Here is a 24,314-nt window from a genome sequence, read left to right as displayed (position 1 = left end):
CTGGTAAGGTCTGGTCTGGGAGTCTTTGGTCGTGGCTAGTTACAACCCTACCGACAAAGACGAGCCGCTAAGTGATTAAAAGTTCCGGGACGATGTCGCGTAGAAACCGATTAGGCTAACCAGTTAGCCCGCTACCAGCAGATGAGCAGGTGAGATGGTAGTCAAGGGCTAACTTGTAGTGCAATAAAAAATATTAGGAAGTATAGAACACCAAATTGTATACGTTGTTTTGTTATACTTTTCTTTTTGTTCTATGTACTTTTTGTGGTGTGCAATAAAAAAATATTCATTCATTCATTCATTCATTCATTCATTCAATAACAATTTTTTTTTTTGTTTACAGGAACATATGACATGGCTGTCGTTAATAGTAGCCCTCGTCACACTGGTCACACCTAGTAAGTTCACACCTAGTCTTTTAATCATTAAAAAATTATAATAACAATCAATATTTAGTATATAATATAAAGGTCAATCAAATTTTTGATGGCCTGAATGTTATTTTATACATTGCCTACACTGGATAAACTCTTGTCTTGTATGTGTAGTTGTAATCTAGTTTAACAATATTTGTTTAAATGCGGTGTTTACCTATAAGCAGCTGAACATTTTGTCTTCATACTGTATAGGTAAGCTAGTTAAATTGTTTTTTTTAATGTTATGCTGTTGGTGAACCAAATAAAAAAGAAGAGTATAAGAGTTCTCAGGTAATTTTCTGCGATACAAACTATTCTATGTCCGTCCGTCTGCATGATGCAAGGTTTATAAATACCAAATGTAATCCAGATAGGTGTACTGGTTTAGTTTAAAATAAACTCTTCCTTCCTAGAGATGGACTAGAGTACATTTTATCCCCAAAAAACCAACGGTTCCCATGTAATTTTAAAACAACTGAAGCAAATGTTGTAAAAGTCGCGGGCGATAGCTTATCTTATAAGGATTCTGCTTTCCAAATGGGAGTTCGAAGCCCTAAACATACTATTAACCTACTTATCTATAGGTTCATCATCACCATGATCATTTCAAGATTTACTTCCACTGCTAGTCATAGGTGTTCTGTAGGGCGTCCCAAAATTCCTGATCCTGGGTCGCTTGCTTCCCAGCGACTCGTTTGATGGTGTCTGTCCACCTCGTTGGGGGTCGACCAACACTGAGTTTACCGTTCCGGGGTCGTTTTTTAAAGATTTTGGTGCCTCTCCAACTTGTGGAGGTTGGCCGTCAGTTTTTTATACTTCGCCTTTTCTCTCGCGAGGCTAAACAGCTGGAGTGCACTCGCAATCCCAATTCACTATCTGATGTTACCAACGCAACCAAGACTTCCTCTTGCGAACTCGCCTCCTAGGCCTCTTCCACTTCGCCCATCATAATCAGTTGCAACTTTTTAGCAACTTTTTTATTTTCGACGGTCTTCCAAAGTTTGTGTCGACAACCAACTCAACGCAAGACTTCCTCATTAGTACCTTTTGAGTCCAGTTGCTTTTTAGCGTGCAAATTCAAATTCAAATTCAAATTCATTTATTTCAAGTAGGCCTACTTTATAAGCACTTTTAAAACGTCAAGTATGTATGTCTGTGTGACTACCACCGGTTCGGAAAGCAGATTCTACCGAGAAGAGCCGGCAAGAAACTCAGTAGTTGCTCTTTTCGTCTCAGTAGTGCGTCGATAGGCCCACATTCATTGATTAGCAGCAACTTATTTATAGATGGAAAAGGTAGGAGCTTACTTTACTAAGCTGGTTTGCCGTTATTAAAGAGAATCTTTAATCTACAACAAAATAGTGCGTTTGTATAGACAGCTATATTATTTCATAACACGCATACAAAAAAGAGATGTTGTTGCAAACTATCAATTGATTTTAAACGCATTGTCTCTGTGAGAGAACTTTGCTCTATTGTTCCAAACAGACACAAAGGGGCAAAATAACGCGGCTGTTCGTGAATCACCATTTACGGAATCTGTTCACGAATGCAGGGAATTGAAGTTGATGTACTGAGCTATATGTAGATACTACCTACTTAACAGTTCAGTGTCGTACGATGGCACACGATGTTTTATTTGATTTTGTACAGAGCATGCTTAGTGTAGAGGCTGAATTTTGAAGCTTTTGTAGGGCCAACGCTCCAAAGATATCACGGAGTTGTATCTCAGAGATGGTAAGAGAAGAAGAAAGACGACCTAAGAGCTACAGCAGGAGTAGGTATGATGCAGAATGAAAAATAATGATGACGAAGCATAGCTGAACTAGATAGGATAGGATAGGATATCCCAGGCCTTTGCTTGAAAGCAAATGAAACTAGCGAAACCAGTGTCTTGATCCTCACATCAACATTTTACCGGCCCACTACAGAGCACGAGTCTCCTCCCACAGTGAGAAGGGACAGAAGGGACAGTGTTAAGGCCCTAGTCCACCACGCTGGTCCAGTACGAATTGGTGGACTCCACACTTTTGAGAACATTATGTAGAGGTCTCAGGCATACAAGTTTCCTCACGATGTTTTCCTTCACCGTTGAAGCAAGTAATATGTTAAATACTTAAAATGGACATAACTTACAATAGTTGCAGGTGCGAACTCCCCCCCCGAAAGTGAAGTCGAGCTTCCACGCAATGCGCTATCCCCGCTTCAGTGTCTTAGTATTTAAATGTTAATATCATTGATTGTTTTAACGGCCATCAATAAGAATTTGAAATTATGTTTTTACAGATATTCGTCCCTACGAATCCTTGATCATTTTAAATGTTGAAGGTTACCACCGTACAAAGGGGATGGCTAGCTAGAGCATATTTATCATTCAACTTCATTACCATCATTTACCATCATTACCATCATTAGGACAAGGCAAATAAAGTCTCAATTATAGCTTAATGGGGTTGACTGGAAACCGAAGATTTCTGAGTTTGAATTTCACCCGATAGAGTTCTGTCTTCGTTTAGTTTATTTATCTTCTTCTATGTAACATGTCTATTATTTCTAATATCAACACAAATTATTTTTTTGTTTGTTTTAAACTACCCACGTTTTTATCTTTATTTCTTGTTATAGAAGAGCGGTGTCTTCTGACACAGGGATAGTAATAATACCCTTAAAAGAAAGAAAGGCTCCAGCCATTAGCGTTTACAGTAATTTTATTTACCCAATTACTTTATTTTTTATACTTCTTATTTCAAGTACACAAATAACTTGCAATATAAGTATTTATTTATTGATGGTTAGGAACTAAATTTTTAGGATTTAGTCTATACTTATAATAATAAAAGTAATAATTAAAGTAGTTGAACAAGAGTTATTGAAACGTGAAATATTATTAAGATTATGTCATATTATTGATATTACTATAATCACAAAGTAGTAGAATTGACTACATCACCATCTTATGACCTCACTAAAGTTAAGAATATCTTACATAATATCCATAATTACTTCTTCTTTAACTTCAGTACTAAGCTCTTATCGGTGTAGCCCTCTCCAACCATCTATATCCATGACCCTCTCTTTCAGCTCTTTAAAAGTCTCCAGCCTTCGTTTTATTTGTCCAACATAATCTAGTCTCTGTCGTCTTCTGCCCCTCTTTCCTCTACTTTTCTCTTGTCTTAGGCGAGTAAACATTTTCCCTCTTCTGATTTCCGTAAATTTAATCATATTTCTCGATTCACCTACTTTTGTTGCTACAACTTTAATTCATTCCTCATAATTTAATTCCTAACCATCAAAAAATAAGCAGTTAAATAGCAAGTTATTTATGTACTTGAATTGAGTAGTATGTTTATAATAAAATTGATAGTATTGTTTTATAGTTGTTTTGTAGTAGATTGATACAATTGTCACCTGACCTCTGTCCCCGTCGAGGTCGACACATAACTTGTGAGCAACTGGCTACTCTATGATACAAGTTATCTGCGCACAATCAAAGGCCAACGATCCAGTGGGCGCTCACAACTTACAATGCCCCATTGTAAGATTCACTTGTACAAAACATAGAGCCTTCGTCTTTGCTAAAATTAGTCATATAAATGAAAGTTAATAAGTATCCGGTTTTTTTCAAAGATATTTTGAACCTATTTGTATCTATATTATTGTACTATCTAGTGGTACTGTTACTCTCTATCTTCGTCAAAACCAAAACTGATATTTTTGAAGTGAAAACTTCTTTAGGCGTACTGAGGACATGTAGGTGGAATAAAAAAATAATGGAACTCGCGTCATCGACACCGAAAGCTTTCATCTAATGAGCTTTAACTATACTGAGTATATAATATATATGTATATCGATTAAGGATTCACTTCTATTGACGGGGCAGTCCACAAGGGCTGCCCCGCATGTTTTTTTTATGATAATATTCCAATAAATCTTATACCTAAACTAATTGATGATAAGGATGCCCGCGTGGAATGGTGCCAAGAATGCTGGCTGCATTTCCTTGCTCAACAGTCAGGCTGATTCTGAAAAATGGGCCAGCCATTCTGTCACCAGACTTGGCAATTTTAATTTTTCACTCTTTTTTGCACACCAAACAAAAATATGGTTTACAGCGGACTTAATGCTAAACATTTCCTATCAGCCAAAATTCGGACATGCGAGTTAAAACGAATGTGAGGTGTGGCAAAAACAAAACTTATGATATTATAAAGTAATACATGAAATATATAGAGACATTGTTAGAAGATAAATAATACAAATTTGCAAATAATCTTAGTCATGTCCATGGCATTTTTTTAATTAGGGAGACCTTGTATCCCGAAGACAAATATAGGATTATTCATAACCTGGAAAGTAAATGGTTAAAATGGTTGAACCAATTCATGTCATAATAAAAATGATTATTGAAATAATGGCAGATTTGTATTTTATTCAGAAAGAATACAGTTACTACTTTGAAATGAAATATTTGATTTGATTTGATTTGAATAGGTTTTTGTGATGTTCGGATCGGATGTTTTGCAGCTTTATATTAAGAGTTAAATACTTAGTAATATTTATAAAACTTTTTAAATCTAACATAATCTGAATGTCACTTTGACGAATTATTGGTTTTTCCTTATGTATAGGTACCTATTGATGGGTGAAACCAGTGAAGCTCGGCGGATGGGATAAAAACTAGTCACAAAAAAGCTAACTCTGATAGTGTGCATTCTTTTTCATTTTTATTTTATTATCTTTGGTGAATTTCTGTGGTTTTTATCCCATTTTCATTGCGTGTTATTTTAAAGATTTCTTTTAAAATAACATTTTCTATGAAAATGCAGATGAAGCTTCAGTTTTTTTAGACGATAGGGCGATATTACTTTAAATCTAAAGCAAGCATGGAAAAAAAATAGATATCTCCCAAAACAATGGCAAATTGCGTAATGTGTTTTAAGCATACCTATAGTAGGTATGCTAGCGAACGGTATACTAAGTACTCAGTAACTTTTACGTCAATTTGTATAGATTTGCCTAATGAAAAAAAAACGTGTGTGTACACGCGTATGTACAGCCGTTGGAAGTTATAAATCTTTGGCGTAACAAGATCAAAAAAATATTTTACGCCTTATTCTACGTTTGTAGAGAAAACGACTCTAAACATTGAAAAAAGGTATTTAAAGCATTATAACGCAGTATCTAGTTATCTCATTATCGGACCACCTAGTTTCACTGAACATTAAAATATGAGAATTTTGTACAATTGAATTAATTAAATCACCGGAATTAGCCCCAGACTTTGACAATGGAAAGTGTACACTGTCAAACCTTATAGCCTCAGGTTAACTGCCGGTTTTTTACGCGACGGTGTACGCGCGCATCTTAAAAAGTGAGCACGATGTATTCCCCTCTCACTCGGTTTCGCAACTACCTTCATCCTGTTAAAATCTTACAACGATGTGCGCAAACAATGTGCGCAAACATTGTGCGCGCGCATGTCGTTACATCGTATAATTTCACTCCCAAGATTTTTTCCTAAAGCCGCTAAAGAATTATAACTTGAAAAAGTGGCATATTTTATATATATTTTTCTTTTTTCCAGCCTTATCGAGTTCTCCGCGCGTCGTGTGCTATTACACGAACTGGTCGGTGTACCGGCCGGGCACAGCGAAGTTCAACCCACAGAATATAAACCCCTACCTCTGCACCCATCTCGTGTACGCCTTCGGAGGTTTCACTAAGGACAACACGCTCAAGCCCTTCGATAAATATCAGGATATAGAAAAAGGTGAGGTCTTACAGATTTAGTTTAAAATTTATCCCCCGATTATACCCACTGCCATGGAGTTAAAAATTACGTTTCCAAAAGGACCACTACAAGTTAGCCCTTGACTGCAATCTCAGACAAGGGCTAACGTGTAGTGCAAATCTCTCGACCATCTTAGACTACATAATCTCTGGTTAGTGATGATGTAGTCTACGATGGTCGCGGGCTAACCTGTTAGGGAGTTCACCATACCCCCTAATAGGTTTCTACGCGCTATCGCACCGGAACACTAAATCGGTTAGCGGCACGTCTTTGTCGATAGGGTAGCAACTAGCCACGGCCAAAGCCTCACACCGGAGCAGTCCAGAGAAAATTCAGAAATTATTAATTCCCAAATTGCCTCTACAAGGAATCGAACATGGGGCCTCCTACTTAAATTCACTGCGCTCACCGTTGCCCCACGTAGGTCGTCAAATCTTTGTCCCCATTTAATATTACACAGCTGGCGCAGTTTTGAGCGCTGTGATCTCAGAGAGGTCTCAGGTCAGAGGTTCGATGCCCGACAGGGGAAATTTGAGAATTTGTGATTTCCCTTATCTGGTCTGGTTGGAGGCCGTGGCTTATTGCCACTCTAGCGACGAAGACCATAAATCCATGTGATAGTTCCGGTACGACACCGCGTAGAATTCGATAAGGGTTTAATACATCTGACATATCCCTTACATTTTAGCCCGTTGCCATTATGTATACAGCATCACGTACCACCACACCGCACCGCACCATGTTGCACTGGAACGCTGAATCGCTAAACGGTATCGCTTAAGTTTAGCAATCCAACCAGAAAATGACCTAAGACCGTTTGATAACGATGCCTCTTCGGAACATAGCGCTAGTTTTTAGATTATTACATAGAAAACTCCACCTTTATAGGTATGATTAGTATTCTTCCAGTAATAACAATTAATGTAAGATGATTAGAACGCAATTAAAATTATCTAATTAATCGATTATCGGTACGATATATCTTTAATCTATCGGAAGCCGAAGGTAGAAACATCCTGTATAAATATTAATTTGTAGTTAACTAATATACTTTAATTTAGGGAAATCGGAAATTTATATTTAAAATTGTTCATCAATCGACCAAACAGCAAAACTTATAAAAAAACATTCTAAAATACAACAAAGTAAAAATAACAAATTCTTCAATTAGTCCTCATTATCTCAATTGATATCTTTTTTAATCGTTACAATTAGAAACCACGTAGTGAGGAATATCCTGTAAATACCTTAGTTCTTATAAACAAAGCTAATTATTCGATAATAAGATTACATTGTAGAGAAATCGTTTTGTAGATTTAAATCAATGGTGAAATTTTTGCGTTGCGTTTTACATAAGGTTTGTATGATTTGTTTCAATGGTCATAAGTTAGTGACATCTGCATATCGTCTGCGAAAGGTACAGAAGTCATTTGTGGGATTGAGTATACGCTTTTATAATATGATTCCTAAGGTTATTTTGGACCTACCAATAATTTCTTAATGACAAAGTTGCTTGGAAGCATCCGGTTCCGCTCCGCTTTCATCTCTCACAAGATAGGAAAATGAATGTTAAAATGTAAAATGTAAATTGTTGAAGTTGGAAGAGAGCAACTGCTGAGTTTCTTGCGTGCTTCTTGTCGGTAGAATCTGCCTTCCGAACCGGACAACCAGAAAACCTTGACGTTTCAGTGCTTATATTAGTCCTACATGAAATAAATGAATTTTGAATTTTGAATGAAAGTGTTACGTTTTGCATTAATTTTCATCTCAGAAGAAGGAAGAGTCATCTATATACCTAACCTTTGTATATTAAACAGGTGGTTACGCAAAGTTCAACGGGCTGAAAACGTACAACAAGAATCTTAAGACAATCTTGGCTATCGGAGGCTGGAATGAAGGCTCTACGCGTTTCTCGCCGATGGTTGCTGCCAAGGACAGAAGGAGAGAGTTCGTCAGGAATGTTATTAAGGTAAAAAGAAAAACAATTTTAAATTTTTATTTTATTAAATACAACCGGTCCTGATTTTGAAACATTCTTGATTGTTGCTATTCTCCTATTGGTCGTCTTGATGATATATAGCCTAGAGCCTTCCTCGATATATGGGCTATCCACTGAAATAATTGATTGATCTATAACACTGAAATAATTTTTCAAATCGGGCGAAGTAGCTCCTGAGATGAACAAATAACAATCAAGTAAAAAAACAATAAACAAAATCTTCAGCTTTATATATTAGTATAAGATTTTACTTCTAAATTGAATTACGAATTTTTACAAATATATCTTGATGTCTTGCCAATCTTATAGCCAGTTTTATAGCGATTATGGTTCTTAAACTAAAAAACCAAACAACATTAAAAAAAGCAAAACGGAGATAAACTGAGAACTAACAGTCAGTGAAACAGGACTTCCTTTTAATTTGCTTTAAGGGTTCACTTTACAGTACCTCCGATTTCTCTTCTCACTGAGCAATACTGCTATATACTTTTGATAACATAATAATACAACATCATTCGTTGTTATTACGTTCTTTTCTTTATATATAAAGTTACTGTTAACTTAAGCTAAAATGTATTCATTTCTTTTTAACGTAATGCAATCATTTGCAAAGAGCCGTGATCTCGTTAGAAACGCTCTGACATATTTCATACTGGCTTTTAGTAATTTAGAAACTCTGCCACGAGGATTAAAACGTGGTGTTTTAACTATTTCAGACTAACCGCTTATATATGCGGTTAACATATGTTAATTTGGAGCATTTGACATACGTGAACGAGCCACGTATAGCTATGTTACCTACCCACCTATATGTTACCTACCTGTAAAATATCCATGGGAATTTTATGTGTTTTCAGAACCTAATGTCGCCTATGTTACTCAGTAGGTACTCTCCGTTCTTTCTATCAATTCTGGGCGTGAAAAAGGACAAACAAACTCACCTTCTTACTTGATATATCAGTATAGATTATGAATAGTAACGTCACAGTTATCTCACGTAAGATAACGTCGCAATTTGCTAAGGCCACTATGAAAGCTGGGCCGGCCACCTCAGTGCAGGCTGCTTGCACTTTCTCCATCATTAAAGTTATTAAAGTACAGGCGGATATCTGTACACGTATAAAATACTTGTTGTGAATGTTGCTGAGTTCACATTCCTCGAGAGATTAGACGCGATTTCAATTTGGCTTCTAGACCCATAGAAATGACAACGATTCACACCTTCGTTTCTATTTTAATTCGCACTTTCGTCTGGAGGGAGGCTTCGGCCTTGGCTATTGGCTTGGATATATAAAAACATGACGCGATTCAGTCCCCTTAGTGGGGCGCTCTCCACGCTACCCAATAAAAGGTATGGATTTAGTATAACTACCATACCCTTAAACCAAAGGCTAGCCCGCTACCATCTTAGACTGCATCAGCACTTATCAGGTGACTTTGCAGTCAAGATAAAAAGATCGTAACAGTGCATAATTTTATGCACGGGACTTGTAAAAAACAACAAGTCCCGTGGGAAGCATTAGTTTTCCTGGGATCATTCCTGGGATGGTCCAGGATACTAATAAATAAATAAATAAAAGGTAGCCGGTGGGAGCATATACTCTTCATCCTTTCTATTAATTCTTTGCTAAAAATCAAGCTAACTGGTTGCTTAGTTAGACCGTTAAGCAAGGACAAATAAACACAATATAGAATTTACAATGATAGTAAGGATCGTCAAATTTGACGTCCCAAATAGTAAAAAGTGTGTAAGGGAATGGCCGTACAGATGCAAATCATGACCAGAAATTATACGTCCACGTAATGCAAAAAATCGATGCAGTAGATTTCAGGATTGCCGTTAAAGTTATTTACTCTAAAAGCCCGTGTATTCTCCAGTTCCTCAGACAAAACCACTTCGACGGACTGGACCTGGACTGGGAGTACCCAGCATCCCGTGATGGAGGAAAGGCTAAAGACAGGGAGAATTACGCCAAGCTCGTGAAGGAGTTGCGAGAGGAGTTCGAGAAAGAGTCCGACAAGACTGGGAAATCTCGTCTCCTGCTGACCATGGCTGTACCCGCTGGAATCGAGTACATTGAAAAGGGATTCGACATAAAGACTTTGAGCAGGTAAGAACTAATGATATCTTTAACGTCCTTCGTCTATTTCCTCACCTCACCCCTGTCCTCAGCCCTGTATATATGATCATCGTCATCATCAACACCCAGGGCGCGTTTTGAACCCTGATACGAATATAGTAACTCGTATTGCCATCATCTCACTACACGTACACATTTTTTATGGACGCATCAAAGTGCCATAATTGGTACAGCCTAGCCGCCATATTGATTTTTATTCAAAATATATACAACCAATGTCATTCGGTATGATGTAAAGAAACTAATAAACGTACATACATATTTGAAATCTGGTAATATTAAATTTCTTAATTGGGTAGTCATTAGGATTCTGTCCAGCAATTGCGCCAAAAAATAACTTCGCGTGCGCTCGCGATATTTCCAAACCCTACGACCATAAATTGTCACCGAGACGCCAATTAGTATACACACCCATACAAGCTTCAAGATCACACAATATAGGTTGCCGCCAATGCCACCATGAGCACCGGTTGCGAAGACACCAAGCGTGAATAAATATCGGTAACCGGGTTGCGACACAGTTGCAGTGCCACGCGTGTGCTCACGTTACTTAATTTTCTAATTCAATGTCATGTTGCTTAACTATCAAATGTTTGGTGCATGCTATAAACTTAAAGCATAAACTTGACACGTAATGTACCACCGTCAATTCTACAATAATAAAGTTGCATATTTGCAAACGTGTCGTGTGGTGACGGTAGATCAACATACAGTTCTCACCACGTCTCCCGCGGTTGTCGGACGAGGCGACTACGTGAATTCGGAGAACTGGCAGCAGCGTCCTTTGTCTACTACAATCTACTGCGATCACCAATCGTCTTCGCGCGTCTGCCCAGCGTGGTGTTTATAGGCCATCCCATTGGGAGAGGCCGTTAGTCCAGCAGTGCTATTGGCTGTTGATGATGATTGCATAACATAAGGCACGCATGAAGCTGTTTTTTTCAATACCTGAAATGCTCGTTAATGTAATTCAGTATTAAAAATTTCAAATTAGTAAAGAACCAAGTGTTATCATTTTATATATCTATATAAAGTATAAAAAAATAGAGATAAATTACTGTTTCTAAATGAAACGACAAAAATATGATGTAAAAATGGTGTCCAATCATGTTCCTAGTACATAACAAATGAAGATTAAAGACCCAAAATGTCAATTTCTTTATAGCTTTACTGCTAAAAATTACGAATCAATAATCAAATAGCTAATATCCTTCCATAATTAAATTTAATTTTAAACAACAACATCTGCAACTTTCGCTTCAGGCTTTTCCTTGTACCAAGCGATATATCATAAAGATTCGTGCGTGTCGATTAGTTTCGCATTAAATCGATACAAGAATATTAATTCGATTAAGTTTTAATGCAAAATGCAGCGAACCACTTGCAATACTGTAGCGATTTAACGCCTTTGACTCAATGCATTGAAACCTAAGTTATGTTGCAATATTCATTATTGTATTAATTAGCGCAGACAACTTCTGGCTATACGCGACGGTAATAAGGAAATTCCAGATTATTTCCAACAATGCGGTGCGGAGATGTGAGCTGTATAGCAAGGCAAGGCTGCCTCCGAGTTAAGTTAAGCGAAAAGTTTAGCTTAATCGGTAAAGTCAGCTGTGCTCCACGCGCATTATCACCGCACATCGGTCACATCTCCGCTAAACTTCCCATCATGAAATCCCACTCTCAACTTGAACGGTATCCACCGAAGATAAGCGGAGAGGAGATGTGGAAATGCTGGTATCCGATTCATCAACATCATCATCACCTCAAACGAATGACCCACGGACTGGACATAGATCTCTCTAGTTCCCAGCGGCTTCCGTCATTTCTTTTGATCGTTTGTCCACCTCTTTGGGGTTGAACGCTGCTTGCCGAGGTCGCCATTCCAGCTTCTTGGAACCACAACGTCCGGAGAATCCATTCTCCGATCTATATGCCCCGCCCATTGCCACTTTAGTTATGCGACTTTTTGAGCTATATAGTTAGCTCTAGTTCTATAGATCTCCTCATTTATATTTGGCCCACAGTAAACGACCAAAGGCATCACTGACAAACACTCACGGTTCGTCGGATTTTGTTTTCGGCAAATAAATAAAAAAAAATAATGAGACCTTTCACAGACACTCATGAAGCCTTCGTACATATTTGTTACCATTATCGTGAAGTTATAGTGATAACATTCGCTAAAACTTATGCTACGTTCTCACAACAATGTTAGCCGGGTTTTTATGTTATCACCATCTCGAAGTCAAATCAATATTAGTAAAGTTAGAGCAATTTATACTCTAGCCCTATTATCATTCATTTAATCCTTATTATTACTATATCAGGATAATTCATTTTAAATTTCACGGAGAACAAAACATCCCTTCTCTCGGCTCCTCCGCTTTTGTGAGGCTCGTGTGGCTCGGTGCAAAAAGGTCGATTAACATACGTAGGTAGAGTGGTAAGCAAGTAAACTTTCGCAAGAATTAAAGTCCATCATCGTAATGATAACTGCAGGCTCACAGATTGCGGAATACTGATTTGAATGAAGACAATACAGTGAATACACAATGGCGAAGGTGCTAGTCACACTTTTTTATTGACCTTAAGAATTTAAGTTTTGGTCTACTACTAATTATTTTGAAAATAAAAGTTTACTATTTTATTCTGAAAGAATCTGAAATTACTGAGTTTATATCGTCGCAAGATTCAATGGGTATATAAAGTCATTCTTATTTATTTATTGACCCCAAAAATGGAAAGTTTGAGTAATTTTATTTGAAGTTTTCGTCCGTCCATCTAGTTGGGGATCTACCAATGTTGCGGTTTCTGGTTCAGGGTCGCTATTCCGATTTAGGACCCCAACATACATCTTTCTACCGAAATATTACCTCGCCTAACAATTTACAATATCGAATTAAAATTAGAATAAATTTATTAAAATTGCATGTCATAAATATTATTAAAAAATAAAAGGACAAAATGATACATTGATAATTATTAAATAAAAAAATATAATAATATTAATATATCAATAAATTAATTTGAGTTTTTCACACTTAACTTCTGACTAGCCATTATCATTACCAAGTGTTTTGAAGATAATCTCAGCTTAACAAATATGACGCAAAAATGATCCTGGAATATTTATTGAGTATGGTTATAATGGTCTGAAGCAATCGAGTTAATTCATCTCAAGTCCCACTACGCCGCTCTGTTTATTTTGCATTTCGGAACAATGCAATGATAGTGACATTAACTCCAGACAATAAACTAGTGTAACTTGTATAATCTTGGCAAATTTGTCATTATTTAGGTAAATTTTGCAACCATTTCTGCGATTGTTACATTTAATCTACATTTGGCTTATATTACTTGTCTTGTTTAAAGCTTGTTATATTTTTGATGCTCATTGAGAAGAGCCCATAACAAACTTAGCCCGGATTTTTTTATCACCATCACACAGTAATTAATATTTAGCTATGAAGTTAGAGCAATTCATACCCAAACTTTTTTATCGTCTAAGTAATACTGAATATTATTATAACATAGTAGTAGTACGAAAGTTAATGCGAATCGGAAATAGCAACTTGTTTGGTCATAATTTTCATCAAAACAAGATATTAATATCGATGGCGTCGTCGATTGGAATTTCTGAGACATCGACTATTTGTACCAAATTAATTAAAAAACGAAGAAATATATCCTCTTCAGTCACAAATATTTATCTTCAAAATCATGTAGGCGATATTTATTGAAGTTGTACTTCTTTTGGCGCGTTAGGGAAAATTGAGTAAATTTTTAAGACACCGTCACAAAAAAACACCCTGAAGGCTGAAGTCAGCTATAAGGTTTGACAGTGTACACTTTTAGTTGACAAAGTCTGCGGGCTCATTCCGGTGATTTAATTGATTCAATTGTACAAAGATCTCAAATTTTAATGTTGAGTGAAACTTGGTTGTCCGTTAATGAGTCTATTAGTATTCCAAATTTTATTATGTTTATTATAACCATTTCTTTAATTATGTAGAATTTTTTTTTGTGATATTTAAATAAACTTTATTTAACTGGATAATGAGTTGTAATAAAACTTTCAATGTATTAAATAACTTTTTTCTATTGTTAGTGTCGTTTTTTCTACAAACGTAGAATAAGTCTAAATATATATTTATATTTATTTATTTATTTATTTAGAATACTTTATTGCACAAACTTAGAAACAATACAAGAAACACACAAGAAAACAAAAAAATAAGTAAAATTAAAAACAATTAAAAAAAAATTATACTAAAAAAGTTAAATACAGCTGTGTGCAAAGGCAGCCTTATTGCAAAAGCAATCTCTTACAGACAACCCTTGGTGAAAGTAATATAGTTTTTTAAAAGTTTTTATCTTACGCCAAAGAAGGATATAACTTCTAATGCGTGTACACACTCGTTTTTTTGCCCTATAATCGTATAGATTTATTTTTACAGCGTATAAGACTTACTAAATAACAATAAAACCCTGCCAACATGAATAACGATATTTTGTGTATGTTTAGAATAGAATAAAAACTTATAATATAACAAATAAACACCCAGCCACTGAAAAACATTCATGTTCATCACACAAACATTTTCCACTTGTGGGTATCGAACCCACGGCCTTCCACGGAAAGCAGGGTCGCTGCCCACTGCGCCACTGGGCCTATTGGTTATGGAAAAACAAACGAACTAAAAAAAACACCTCCGCATTAATAATATTATTAAAAACCTTATTTGTTCATTATTGTCTTTCTAAATATTGATAAAACAGCTTTGTATCGAAAACCTGTGTATTCTAAAAGAATGCCTTTTGTATCTCACTAAGAACATCATAAATTCCACAGACGGCATTTTAATGTAAATTACTAGACTCATCAGAACAAGCCAAGAATACTGGCCGCTTACTGTTGTCCGTAGAAGGCGAGAATGTGGGCGGTTGTACAATTAATGTGGTACTCAACTTCCTTTGTAGCCTTGACCTTTGAAAAACTATACGACGACACTTAACATTGTAAAACATTTTTTTTTTGGATTACCAGTTTGAAGTGAGCTCTTAACTCGGATACCATCTGTGTTACCCCATATAAACGTAAAAGTATAAGCGTTAATCTGCCATTATCGTCTACACTTTTATACTTAATTTTATAAATTAAAAAGTTTGGATTGACGTTTGCGGATGGTTGAACTTATCTGGATGATACAGATTATATACTTGACAGCCAATGAACGCAGTGGACGCTGCTTTCTGAGTTCAAGGCCGTGGGTTCGATACCCACAACCGGAAAATGTTTGTGTGATGAACATGAATGTTTTTCAGTGTCTGGGTCTAGATCTGTATACAGGAAATAAATATATCGGCGTTGATGAATGTTATTTTGGGATATTTTACACGAATTAGAAATTGTTAATGGGCGTAGTCGAAGTTTTGTTTTGCGAGAGATTTCAGCCGTGGCTTTACCACCCTACCGACAAATACCGGTACGAAGTCGCGTAGAAACAGATTGGGGTATGTATTTCATATTACTGCCATACCCCTAACAGGACCTAACATAGCCTGTTACCATCTTAGAATGCATCATCACTAGAGATTGCAGTCAAGCGCTAACTTGTAAAGGTAGGAATAAAAAAAGTCGTGAGAAACCACTAGTCAGATAAAAAACATTTGTTTATTTATGTCCACTTGTTCCCATAAGTGTTATATAGCATGGTAGTGACCAGAAATGCGCGGTGAAACCATATTTGTATATAATGGTCACCATAAAATTTGCATGTTTTTTTCGTATCCCTATAAACTAATGACGTAGTTTTGCACACGCTACTCATATGTCGAAGAGCACCATAAAATACTATTATAATATACCTATTTAAATAAAACAAGCGTTTTAACACAGCAAAAATATTTTGTGGAAATCCAAAGGGCTCAATGACCCGAGTGTCCTCTTGGCCTTCTCAAACAACGTATGCCTGCCTTATTTTTTTTGAATAATCTCTTGTCGGTTGCTTATTTCCTGGTACTTGCTGTTGCACATAAAGCACTAAATTAACTCGTATCAAGTGCTAGGATCTAGTAGATAAGCAGATGGCCTACCTGATGTTGAGGGGCAGATATCCTCTTTAAATAGAGCATAACTTCAAAGGGCATGCAAGGAACTCGTCCTGCAATCATAGCAGCATAAGAACCGCGATTTAGCGCTCCGGTACGATGCCGCGTAAAAGTTGTAGGAGTATACGTTTAATATAACTGCCACATCTGTATCAGGTTAGGCCGTTACCATCATAACTTGCAATATCACTTACTATGAGGGGAGATTTCAATAAAGGGTTCACCAAATAAGGGTAAAAGAAGCAAGCGTTACTTCATGATGAACAATTGACTTTACAATACAAAATTAGTAATAATATTGTGCATTGTTAAGTAACATCTCCTGAGGATGCTATTAAAGCAAATTTGAGCTTTATGAATTACGAGTATTATTGTCTTTTTATGCCCGTTTTCATTTTAGACGAACAAAGCAATGCCAATGTCTAATTAATCACTACAGCTTTTGTTCTTTTTACACGCTTTATTAGCTTCACTTGTATGTATGTTTGTAACCGACTTCTTTGGGCGCGATTTTGACCCACTTTAAACGGTCAGATTTCTTTCAAACTTTGTAGACATATCGAGGACCGATGACAATACACTAATCTGAAAAGATTATTCCAGTTTTCACTATAAAAAATAAGATTTTTTTACTAATAACTACAGCGCCATCTAGACCCAAATGTAAAAAACCTATGGCGTTCGCGTACCTAACAAATTCCACAGAAAACATTAAGCTACTAGATGGTAGAGGGTGTTAGCTGTTACTTTTTAATGGCCTGTTTGAAATAATAATTAGAACTTGCATTTCGAGAGACGGGCACACTGAATAAAAAAAAAAATATTTTATCTCTTTAATGATGGATGGGTTACCGATTAATTTTGCTCTAATAACAATAATAGATCAAGAAAAACTAAAAAAAATCGCTATTATGAATAACTAAAAGAAAGAAATTAGTTTAGTTTTTTATACCAAGCGTGTTTTTTTAGTTTGTTTGAACTATTTAATTATTTTCTGTAACTGTAAATGGTGCCTAACGTCGTTAGTCATCTTTTAATATTTGGTGGTTTTTTTTTCTTTACGCATCATCCAAAGCATTAGCCAGCCGATTTGAGCGTTTCCTAAGTTTAGTGGAAACGGGCATTAGTTTGGCTCTTTGAGTATAATGACTATTGTCTGCAGATACCTCGACTGGATGAACCTGCTGACCTACGACTACCACTCTGCCTTCGAGCCAGCGGTCAACCACCACGCGCCACTCTACCCCATCGAGGAGCCCAACGAGTACAGTGTGGACAACGAGCTCAATATTGTAAGTCTATTAAAAGCACCAAGGTTATTAATAGCACAGTCAAATGGGTCAAAACATCCGCCAAGGATCTACGATTTATTCAAGCCATTTGTATGATATATTGTGGAATTAAGCTTAATTGGCTGTGATATTGTTCTAAACAATTATTAATTGTAAAGTCAACACCACCTGAGGATGCTCCGGTGTCGGAGCGAAACGTGCGCAGAGAGTACATTGCCGAAGATCTGTTTGGTGTGGAGTATAAAGATTGAAGCAATTATAAATAACACCATACAGATTCTCCTGCTTTTCGCGGAGTATAGCAAATAAAGCTTAATTTTCATAATATATCATGACATTCCGTAAAGTAAGTCCCGCTTCTATCGGGGATTTGTATGAATTGAAAAAGTTGAAAAAGATATAAACTGCTATGGGTTTATGAGACGGGGATTCCCCTTGCCGATATCCTCTTCGTTAAAGCACGGTCATACCGGGGTCCGACGATACCACAGTTACTATGGTTTACCTGTTGGTTTACCTGATTGTCTATCTTATTGACAATCTTATATCTTAACATAAAACTTTCCATACTGAAGTCTCATCATTATTATCGCCCCACTGCAGGGCGCAGTCTCCTCTGAGAATGAGTACGATTTATACCGTAGTTCACCACGCTATCCAAGTACGCATTGGTAGACTATATATACACATTTGAATGATGTTTTCCTTCATTGTTAAACCAAGTGATGTTTTATTTTCCTTAACTAAAACAAAGTCTATTCCAATGAAAGTAATCAAATATTTTGACCATCTTCCAGGACTACACCATAAAGTTCTACCTTGAAAATGGTGCTGACCCTGACAAGCTGGTACTCGGAATCCCCACTTACGGGCGGTCCTACACGCTGTTCAACGCCGACGCTGTAGAGATAGGCTCACCTGCCGACGGACCCGGGGAACAAGGAGACGCTACGAGAGAAAAAGGATATCTGGCGTATTACGAGGTAAGAACTTTTGAATAGTTAAGCCTACTAGAACTTTTGAATATAATCATCATCATCTTCATCGGACGCCATTTTCTTTAAATTTAAGTTTGGCGGTAAACAATCGAAAAGCCTATTAAGCGCCGCTTTCTTTAGATCCAGGTAACTAAGTCCAGTCCACCCCTTTATTTCGTCCGTCTCTGACGCCCTTGAGATTTCTCCCCAACAATTTTACCAATATACGTATAATAATAAATAGCCTATGACACTTTACAATAACGTAGCTTTCTATTGGTGAAATAATTTTGATAATCGGTACAGTAGATCGAGAGATTACCCCTTACAACGTCACGAACTCACAAACCTCTTTATAATATTAGTATAGATATAAAAAAGGGTCACCCTGTGGCCATCAACCACAGGCGTAGGTGTTAAGCCTCATGTGTCTGTAATAACACCGTCCACCAAACCCTTCAGACCCGCATTGCTAGAATGCTGCTTAGTGTTAGAAATAAGAATGGCAATAGTATTCCCAGAATAAGCTCTGTCGCAAAAAGCTAAAAAAATACCTTTATTAGGTGGTCAGATGTCATCAAGCGGTTCGCAGGGACTACTGGTTGGTGGCAACCTTCCATTTCTACTCGCGCAGCCTCGTTCTATCTCCTGGATAGAGAAGATCTTACATAAACAACTGTCAGAAGAGTAACATAATATGGAAGATGGGCAGGGTTGTTTAGGGCTAAAAAATATTACGTAAATAAGCACTTTTAGTTTTATACTAAAAGTGCTTTTAGTTTTATACTAAAAGTGCTTATTTTAGTATAAAAAAAAGTAATCTTATACTAATATATAAAGCAGAAGAGTTTGTTTGTTTGTTTACTTGAACGCGATAATCTCAGGAGCTATTGGTCCGATTTGAAAAATTCTTTTAGCGTTGGATAGCCCATTTATCGAGGCTGGCTATTTACTATATATCATCATGCTAAGACCAATAGAAGACCAATGAAGGATGTTTAAAAATCAAGGTTTTATCCTTTTGAGAGCTTCCGCTGCATAAACGGTAAATGTTTCGACAAAATCATCTATAACAAAGTTGTTCCCTTTAAGTTTTAAAAAACACTCCTCGACAGCATATGTCCATTTCTTAAGGTTGGCTTATGAGCGGACGAAGTCACGAGGGATCGGTAGTTTGTTGCAATAAGACAATGAACAAAATCATACATATTAATTAGATATGTATAGTAAATTAAGGAATTAAACTTATAATTGTGAACTGCTTTTCAGATTTGCGAAGCCCTTAAGCCAAAGAACAGAAAACGCGCGATAGCATCTGACGAATACTCCGAAGAAACTGAAGAATCCGAGGAAGAAGAAGAAGAAGAACAAGAGGATTGGACTATAATGTATCCGAACCGCAACGCCATGGGCCCCGTGGCGTACAGAGGGAATCAATGGGTTGGATATGATGATATCGAAATCGTGAGGAAGAAGGCCGAGTATGTTGCTCAAAATGGACTTGGAGGTAGGGAGCGTCGGACTTCTTTTTGTCTCTAAATAGATAACAGTATATAACGTCCTATCTGATACAATTATTTGCGATGTTATCTTATACAACGTGTAACTGAATTGCGAAATACTGTTGAAGTGTGCAACAGTATATTTCATTAGAAATCACCGTATAGCTTTATTAAATCATAAGAAGAAAATTCCACACTAACATTTACAATTCAAAAATTTTGAAATGTTCACTTATGACAACCCTATTGAAGATAAAAGATTGACACGCGCTTAGTACCGTACGCGACGCGTACCTTTACAATAGATTAAATAATTGACAAGAGTCACTTGATTTCAATTTTGCATGTGATGTTAGGGCTGTATCTGTTTTTTTCAGTAAAAACTATGGCAGTGGTGTACTCAAAAACTATGAGTGTTTCGGATTCACAAATAATGCCTTTAAAGCCTGCGAAGTAAAGCCTGTTTTGGTTTTCATTTACACGTTGTATAAACAAAAAAATTAAAAACTAAATAGGTACGTGTCTGTAATAAGGTATCGGTTAACATTTTCGGTTAGTATCCATTTTGGGGATTAAAACTCGGAATGAATGGTGGTTCTGTACCCTATAAAAAACAATATTTGCACCCTATAAAAATAATATTGTTTTTTGTTTTCAAATAATGTAGTCGTTTTTGGTCATTTTAAATGTTGTTAAAATTATTATTATTAAAAACTACTCCGTGCGCCTTTGTCTTATTTCGGTCCCCAGTATGAAAGCTATCGCTATATATAATTTTGCCAAAATCGGATTCGCTGTTATTTGTTAAAATGTATTTTTATAAATATATTTGGAATGTTTCTCGGGTACTTTTACAGGATAGCAAGTATTACACCATAAAAATAGGTTGATAGCTTGTATAGGTTTATCTCCTGGTTGCAAGCTAAATTGCAATATAATCGGCGCAGTAGTTAAGCCGCCCATAGGTTACAAATAAACAAACAAATCGCCAATCTTTTGCATTAATACTATTATTAAGGAAGCATGGATTTAGATTGGCTTCTTTTCAGATGTTTAAACACGAAAAATTGATAAGCTACATGTTAATACATGCCTAAGTAGTTTCAACTTACTGAAAAGTTACTTAACCTAGTCATGTATTAGCCAATATTCGATTAGCCATAGACCTAATTTTACTTAGAATTGCGTCATTCAATGTCAAGTTTTATAAAAATCTCAAGCATTTTGCTATATAGTTACGCATTAAATGAAACTAATGCGTAGGTACATATTTTACAACATTCCGAAATTCCGAAATAGTCTATTAATGCTTAATGTTTCCTGTAATAATGGAATATGTTGCAATCCCCAGGTATAATGTTCTGGTCGATCGACAACGACGATTTCCGTGGTACATGCCACGGCAAGCCATATCCGCTCATCGAAGCTGCCAAGGAAGCTTATATCACGAAGCTTGGGTAAGTTGACTTGAGTTCATTACTAGCCTAAAAAGGTCAAATGATGGTCCAAAGGCCTTTGCCAACTGGAGGGTTTACATATAAATTCCTTCAGGCGCCTCGTACAACACCCGCGGAAAGAGGAGAGGGGGTGGCATAATTTGTATTATGATCTGCCTTCACCATAAGGCCTAGTGTACTTTTACTTAAGGACCTAATTAGTAATAAAATATGTGCCTTAAATATAATAAATCGAATATTCAATACAAAAAACATTATACAATATAAGATATAACTAATTATTTAAAAGCAATTTATATAAACGATTAATATATAAATTGCTCTAAATGTGTAGCCTAATATTAATTAACTGTAAGATGGCTATATAACCGGCTAAGTTTGTTACGGGCTCTTCTTAGACCAGGGTGCGTTTGGAACTCTCGTAACTTTGGGTTTAAGTTGGCGGATGTAGTTATCACATACCTATCACAGCCACATTTGAACGGTTCATATGTGCCTGTGATAGGCCTAAATGAACAAAGATTTTTTAATTTGAATTTATTAACCCCATGCTCGTAAAGTTTCTACACGATATCGTGTCGGAACGTTTAATCGCTTAGTGGCACGTCTCTTGGTAGAGTGGTAATACCACAATCTAAAAGAAAAAAATCAGAGTCAAAAGAAAAAGTACAGAAATCCTTAGTGGGGATGGGTATATGCTTTAATAACATGATACCGAAGGTAATATTAGATCTACCTTTACCTAAGTTTAAACAATATATTAAAACACATTTAACAAATCGTGGTTACTACATGATGCCGGCCACTCCGCTCTCACCTCTCACAAAACAGAAAAATTCTAAAGATTGTTAAACTTTAAAATGATGTTGGAAAAGAGCAATCTGCTGAGTTTCTTGCCGGGTCTTCTCAGTGGAATCTGCCTTCCGAACCGGTGGTAGAGTCACTACAAACATACTGACTTGATGTTTCAAAAGTGCCTATTAATTAGGCCTACTTGAAATAAATGAATTTTGAATTTTGAAACCTTCCATCGGAAAAAACCTATGGATCAGTTGTAAAGCATTGTCACTTTTGTTCACAGATCGACTGATAGGACCTCAATAAAGGAAACACCGAAGGTATCCACAAAAACCTCTAATCGCAGGAGGAACCGTCCGAAAAGCAGCTCCAGCACTTCAACCACGTCAACTACTACTACCACGAAAAAACCAAAAATTAAGTAAGGATCTTTATCTTATAATTCCTTAATTTATATTAAAGTGTTTTGACCTGTAATTGAAAAAAAACGCAAAAATAAGGCCTAAGTGCTATGCCAATTCAGCCACGGTTCGCGTACAACGGTAACAAAAGAAGGTTTTCCTAATCCTGGGGTTGTCTGGAAGAGATCCTTTTGTATCCTCTTTTTAAGTTCTCTCTTCTCTCTTCTTATTAAGTTTATTCTCTTCCTGTCCATGTATATCTTTTTCTTTTATAAATAAATGAATAAATAAAAATTATATTGGCAGCAGTGGCATGAGAACCGTGGCTTAGTTGGCAAAGAACTCAGGCTGCGTTTGCTTAAGATAAGCGGTTCATATACTGCCGGTTCCATATTTAAAAAAAAAGGACTATACAGGATGTGATAAAGGTTACTTGTTGACCCGAACTTCCATCATGAATGAGTAGAATTGTTCTTTATAGGAATAGTGTTACATATATTTTTTTATTTAGAGACATTAAAAGTTATTTTATTATTATTTACTATTTTTTTTAATTTTTATTTGTTGTAAGTTACAGTAACAGTAACAGACGTGCTTCTCTTGTGAAACATTCACTATTGATTTATATTTGCTGCAAATATTCGCCTCCTCGATGGATCACAGAAGACTCATAATATGCTAGTAATGTGTGTATGATATTCTAGAAGTAACAAGCGAAAGAGTGGCACTACTGCGGTCAGCACGACTCCATCTTGGAACGTTATCACTCCCGAACCACCTACAACTCCAGACCCCGGATCAGGTATGTTGACACAAGCAAATCTAACATTTTGTATTTAAATATACCTTCTATAATCCTACAAATATTCTTCTCCTTGCCCTTATCCGCTGTTATATGGGTTGGCATAACATGTCTTCTTCAAAGTTGAAGACAGACTTGTTTTAGTTTTGTCTTATTTTTTACGACCGACCGCCTTTTTGAACCCTCCTTGGAAATGCTGTTGTTGGTGAATTAAAAGCCTCAGTTGCCAGCAATGGGTAATGATGTATAATTCAATGTTTGCGCAGTATTGGCCGTACAAATCATTATTATAATATACAGCTTAAACCCTATTCCCACGGGGTCCATTTAGCGCAGGTCAGGGTGAAAAGAAACAAAGGCTTTAAGAAAACAATGGTTATTACAAAGGATATTTAAGGCACTAAGAGAATACAAGATAAACTAACACTTCTTCTAAGTAATTTATTTATTTTATTTTATTTATACACTTTATTAGTACACCACAAGAAAAAAAATGGATACTACAATAGTAAAAGGTGGTCTTATCTGTTACAGGCAACCTTAAGATTAGGAAAACTAAGAGTAATATTGGTTTTGCGTGACGTACGTTGAATGCTATACGTAAACCTCTCTTTCCGTAA

General features: G+C 36.4%; 1 protein-coding gene across 1 annotated transcript in view; it reads left to right on the top strand.

Moving 5' to 3' along the window:
* The first annotated feature begins 348 nt into the window (after nucleotides 1-348).
* The window catches only part of LOC120628982 (flocculation protein FLO11), an 87,038-nt gene continuing 63,072 nt past the window's right edge, over nucleotides 349-24,314 (top strand). The window contains exons 1-10 of the mRNA XM_039897691.1: nucleotides 349-398; nucleotides 6,002-6,187; nucleotides 8,026-8,177; nucleotides 10,086-10,318; nucleotides 17,628-17,757; nucleotides 18,555-18,740; nucleotides 20,004-20,241; nucleotides 21,588-21,693; nucleotides 22,775-22,912; nucleotides 23,597-23,694. Coding sequence (XP_039753625.1) covers nucleotides 350-398; nucleotides 6,002-6,187; nucleotides 8,026-8,177; nucleotides 10,086-10,318; nucleotides 17,628-17,757; nucleotides 18,555-18,740; nucleotides 20,004-20,241; nucleotides 21,588-21,693; nucleotides 22,775-22,912; nucleotides 23,597-23,694 — 1,516 coding nt within the window. The 5' untranslated portion in view covers nucleotide 349. The remainder of the gene's footprint in view (nucleotides 399-6,001; nucleotides 6,188-8,025; nucleotides 8,178-10,085; nucleotides 10,319-17,627; nucleotides 17,758-18,554; nucleotides 18,741-20,003; nucleotides 20,242-21,587; nucleotides 21,694-22,774; nucleotides 22,913-23,596; nucleotides 23,695-24,314) is intronic.

This window comes from Pararge aegeria, chromosome 13, assembly GCF_905163445.1.
Source record: "Pararge aegeria chromosome 13, ilParAegt1.1, whole genome shotgun sequence".
In the NCBI taxonomy this organism is placed as follows: Eukaryota; Metazoa; Arthropoda; class Insecta; order Lepidoptera; family Nymphalidae; genus Pararge; species Pararge aegeria.
Note: the sequence above shows the minus strand (reverse complement) of the source record. Positions and strands in the feature narration are given on the sequence as shown.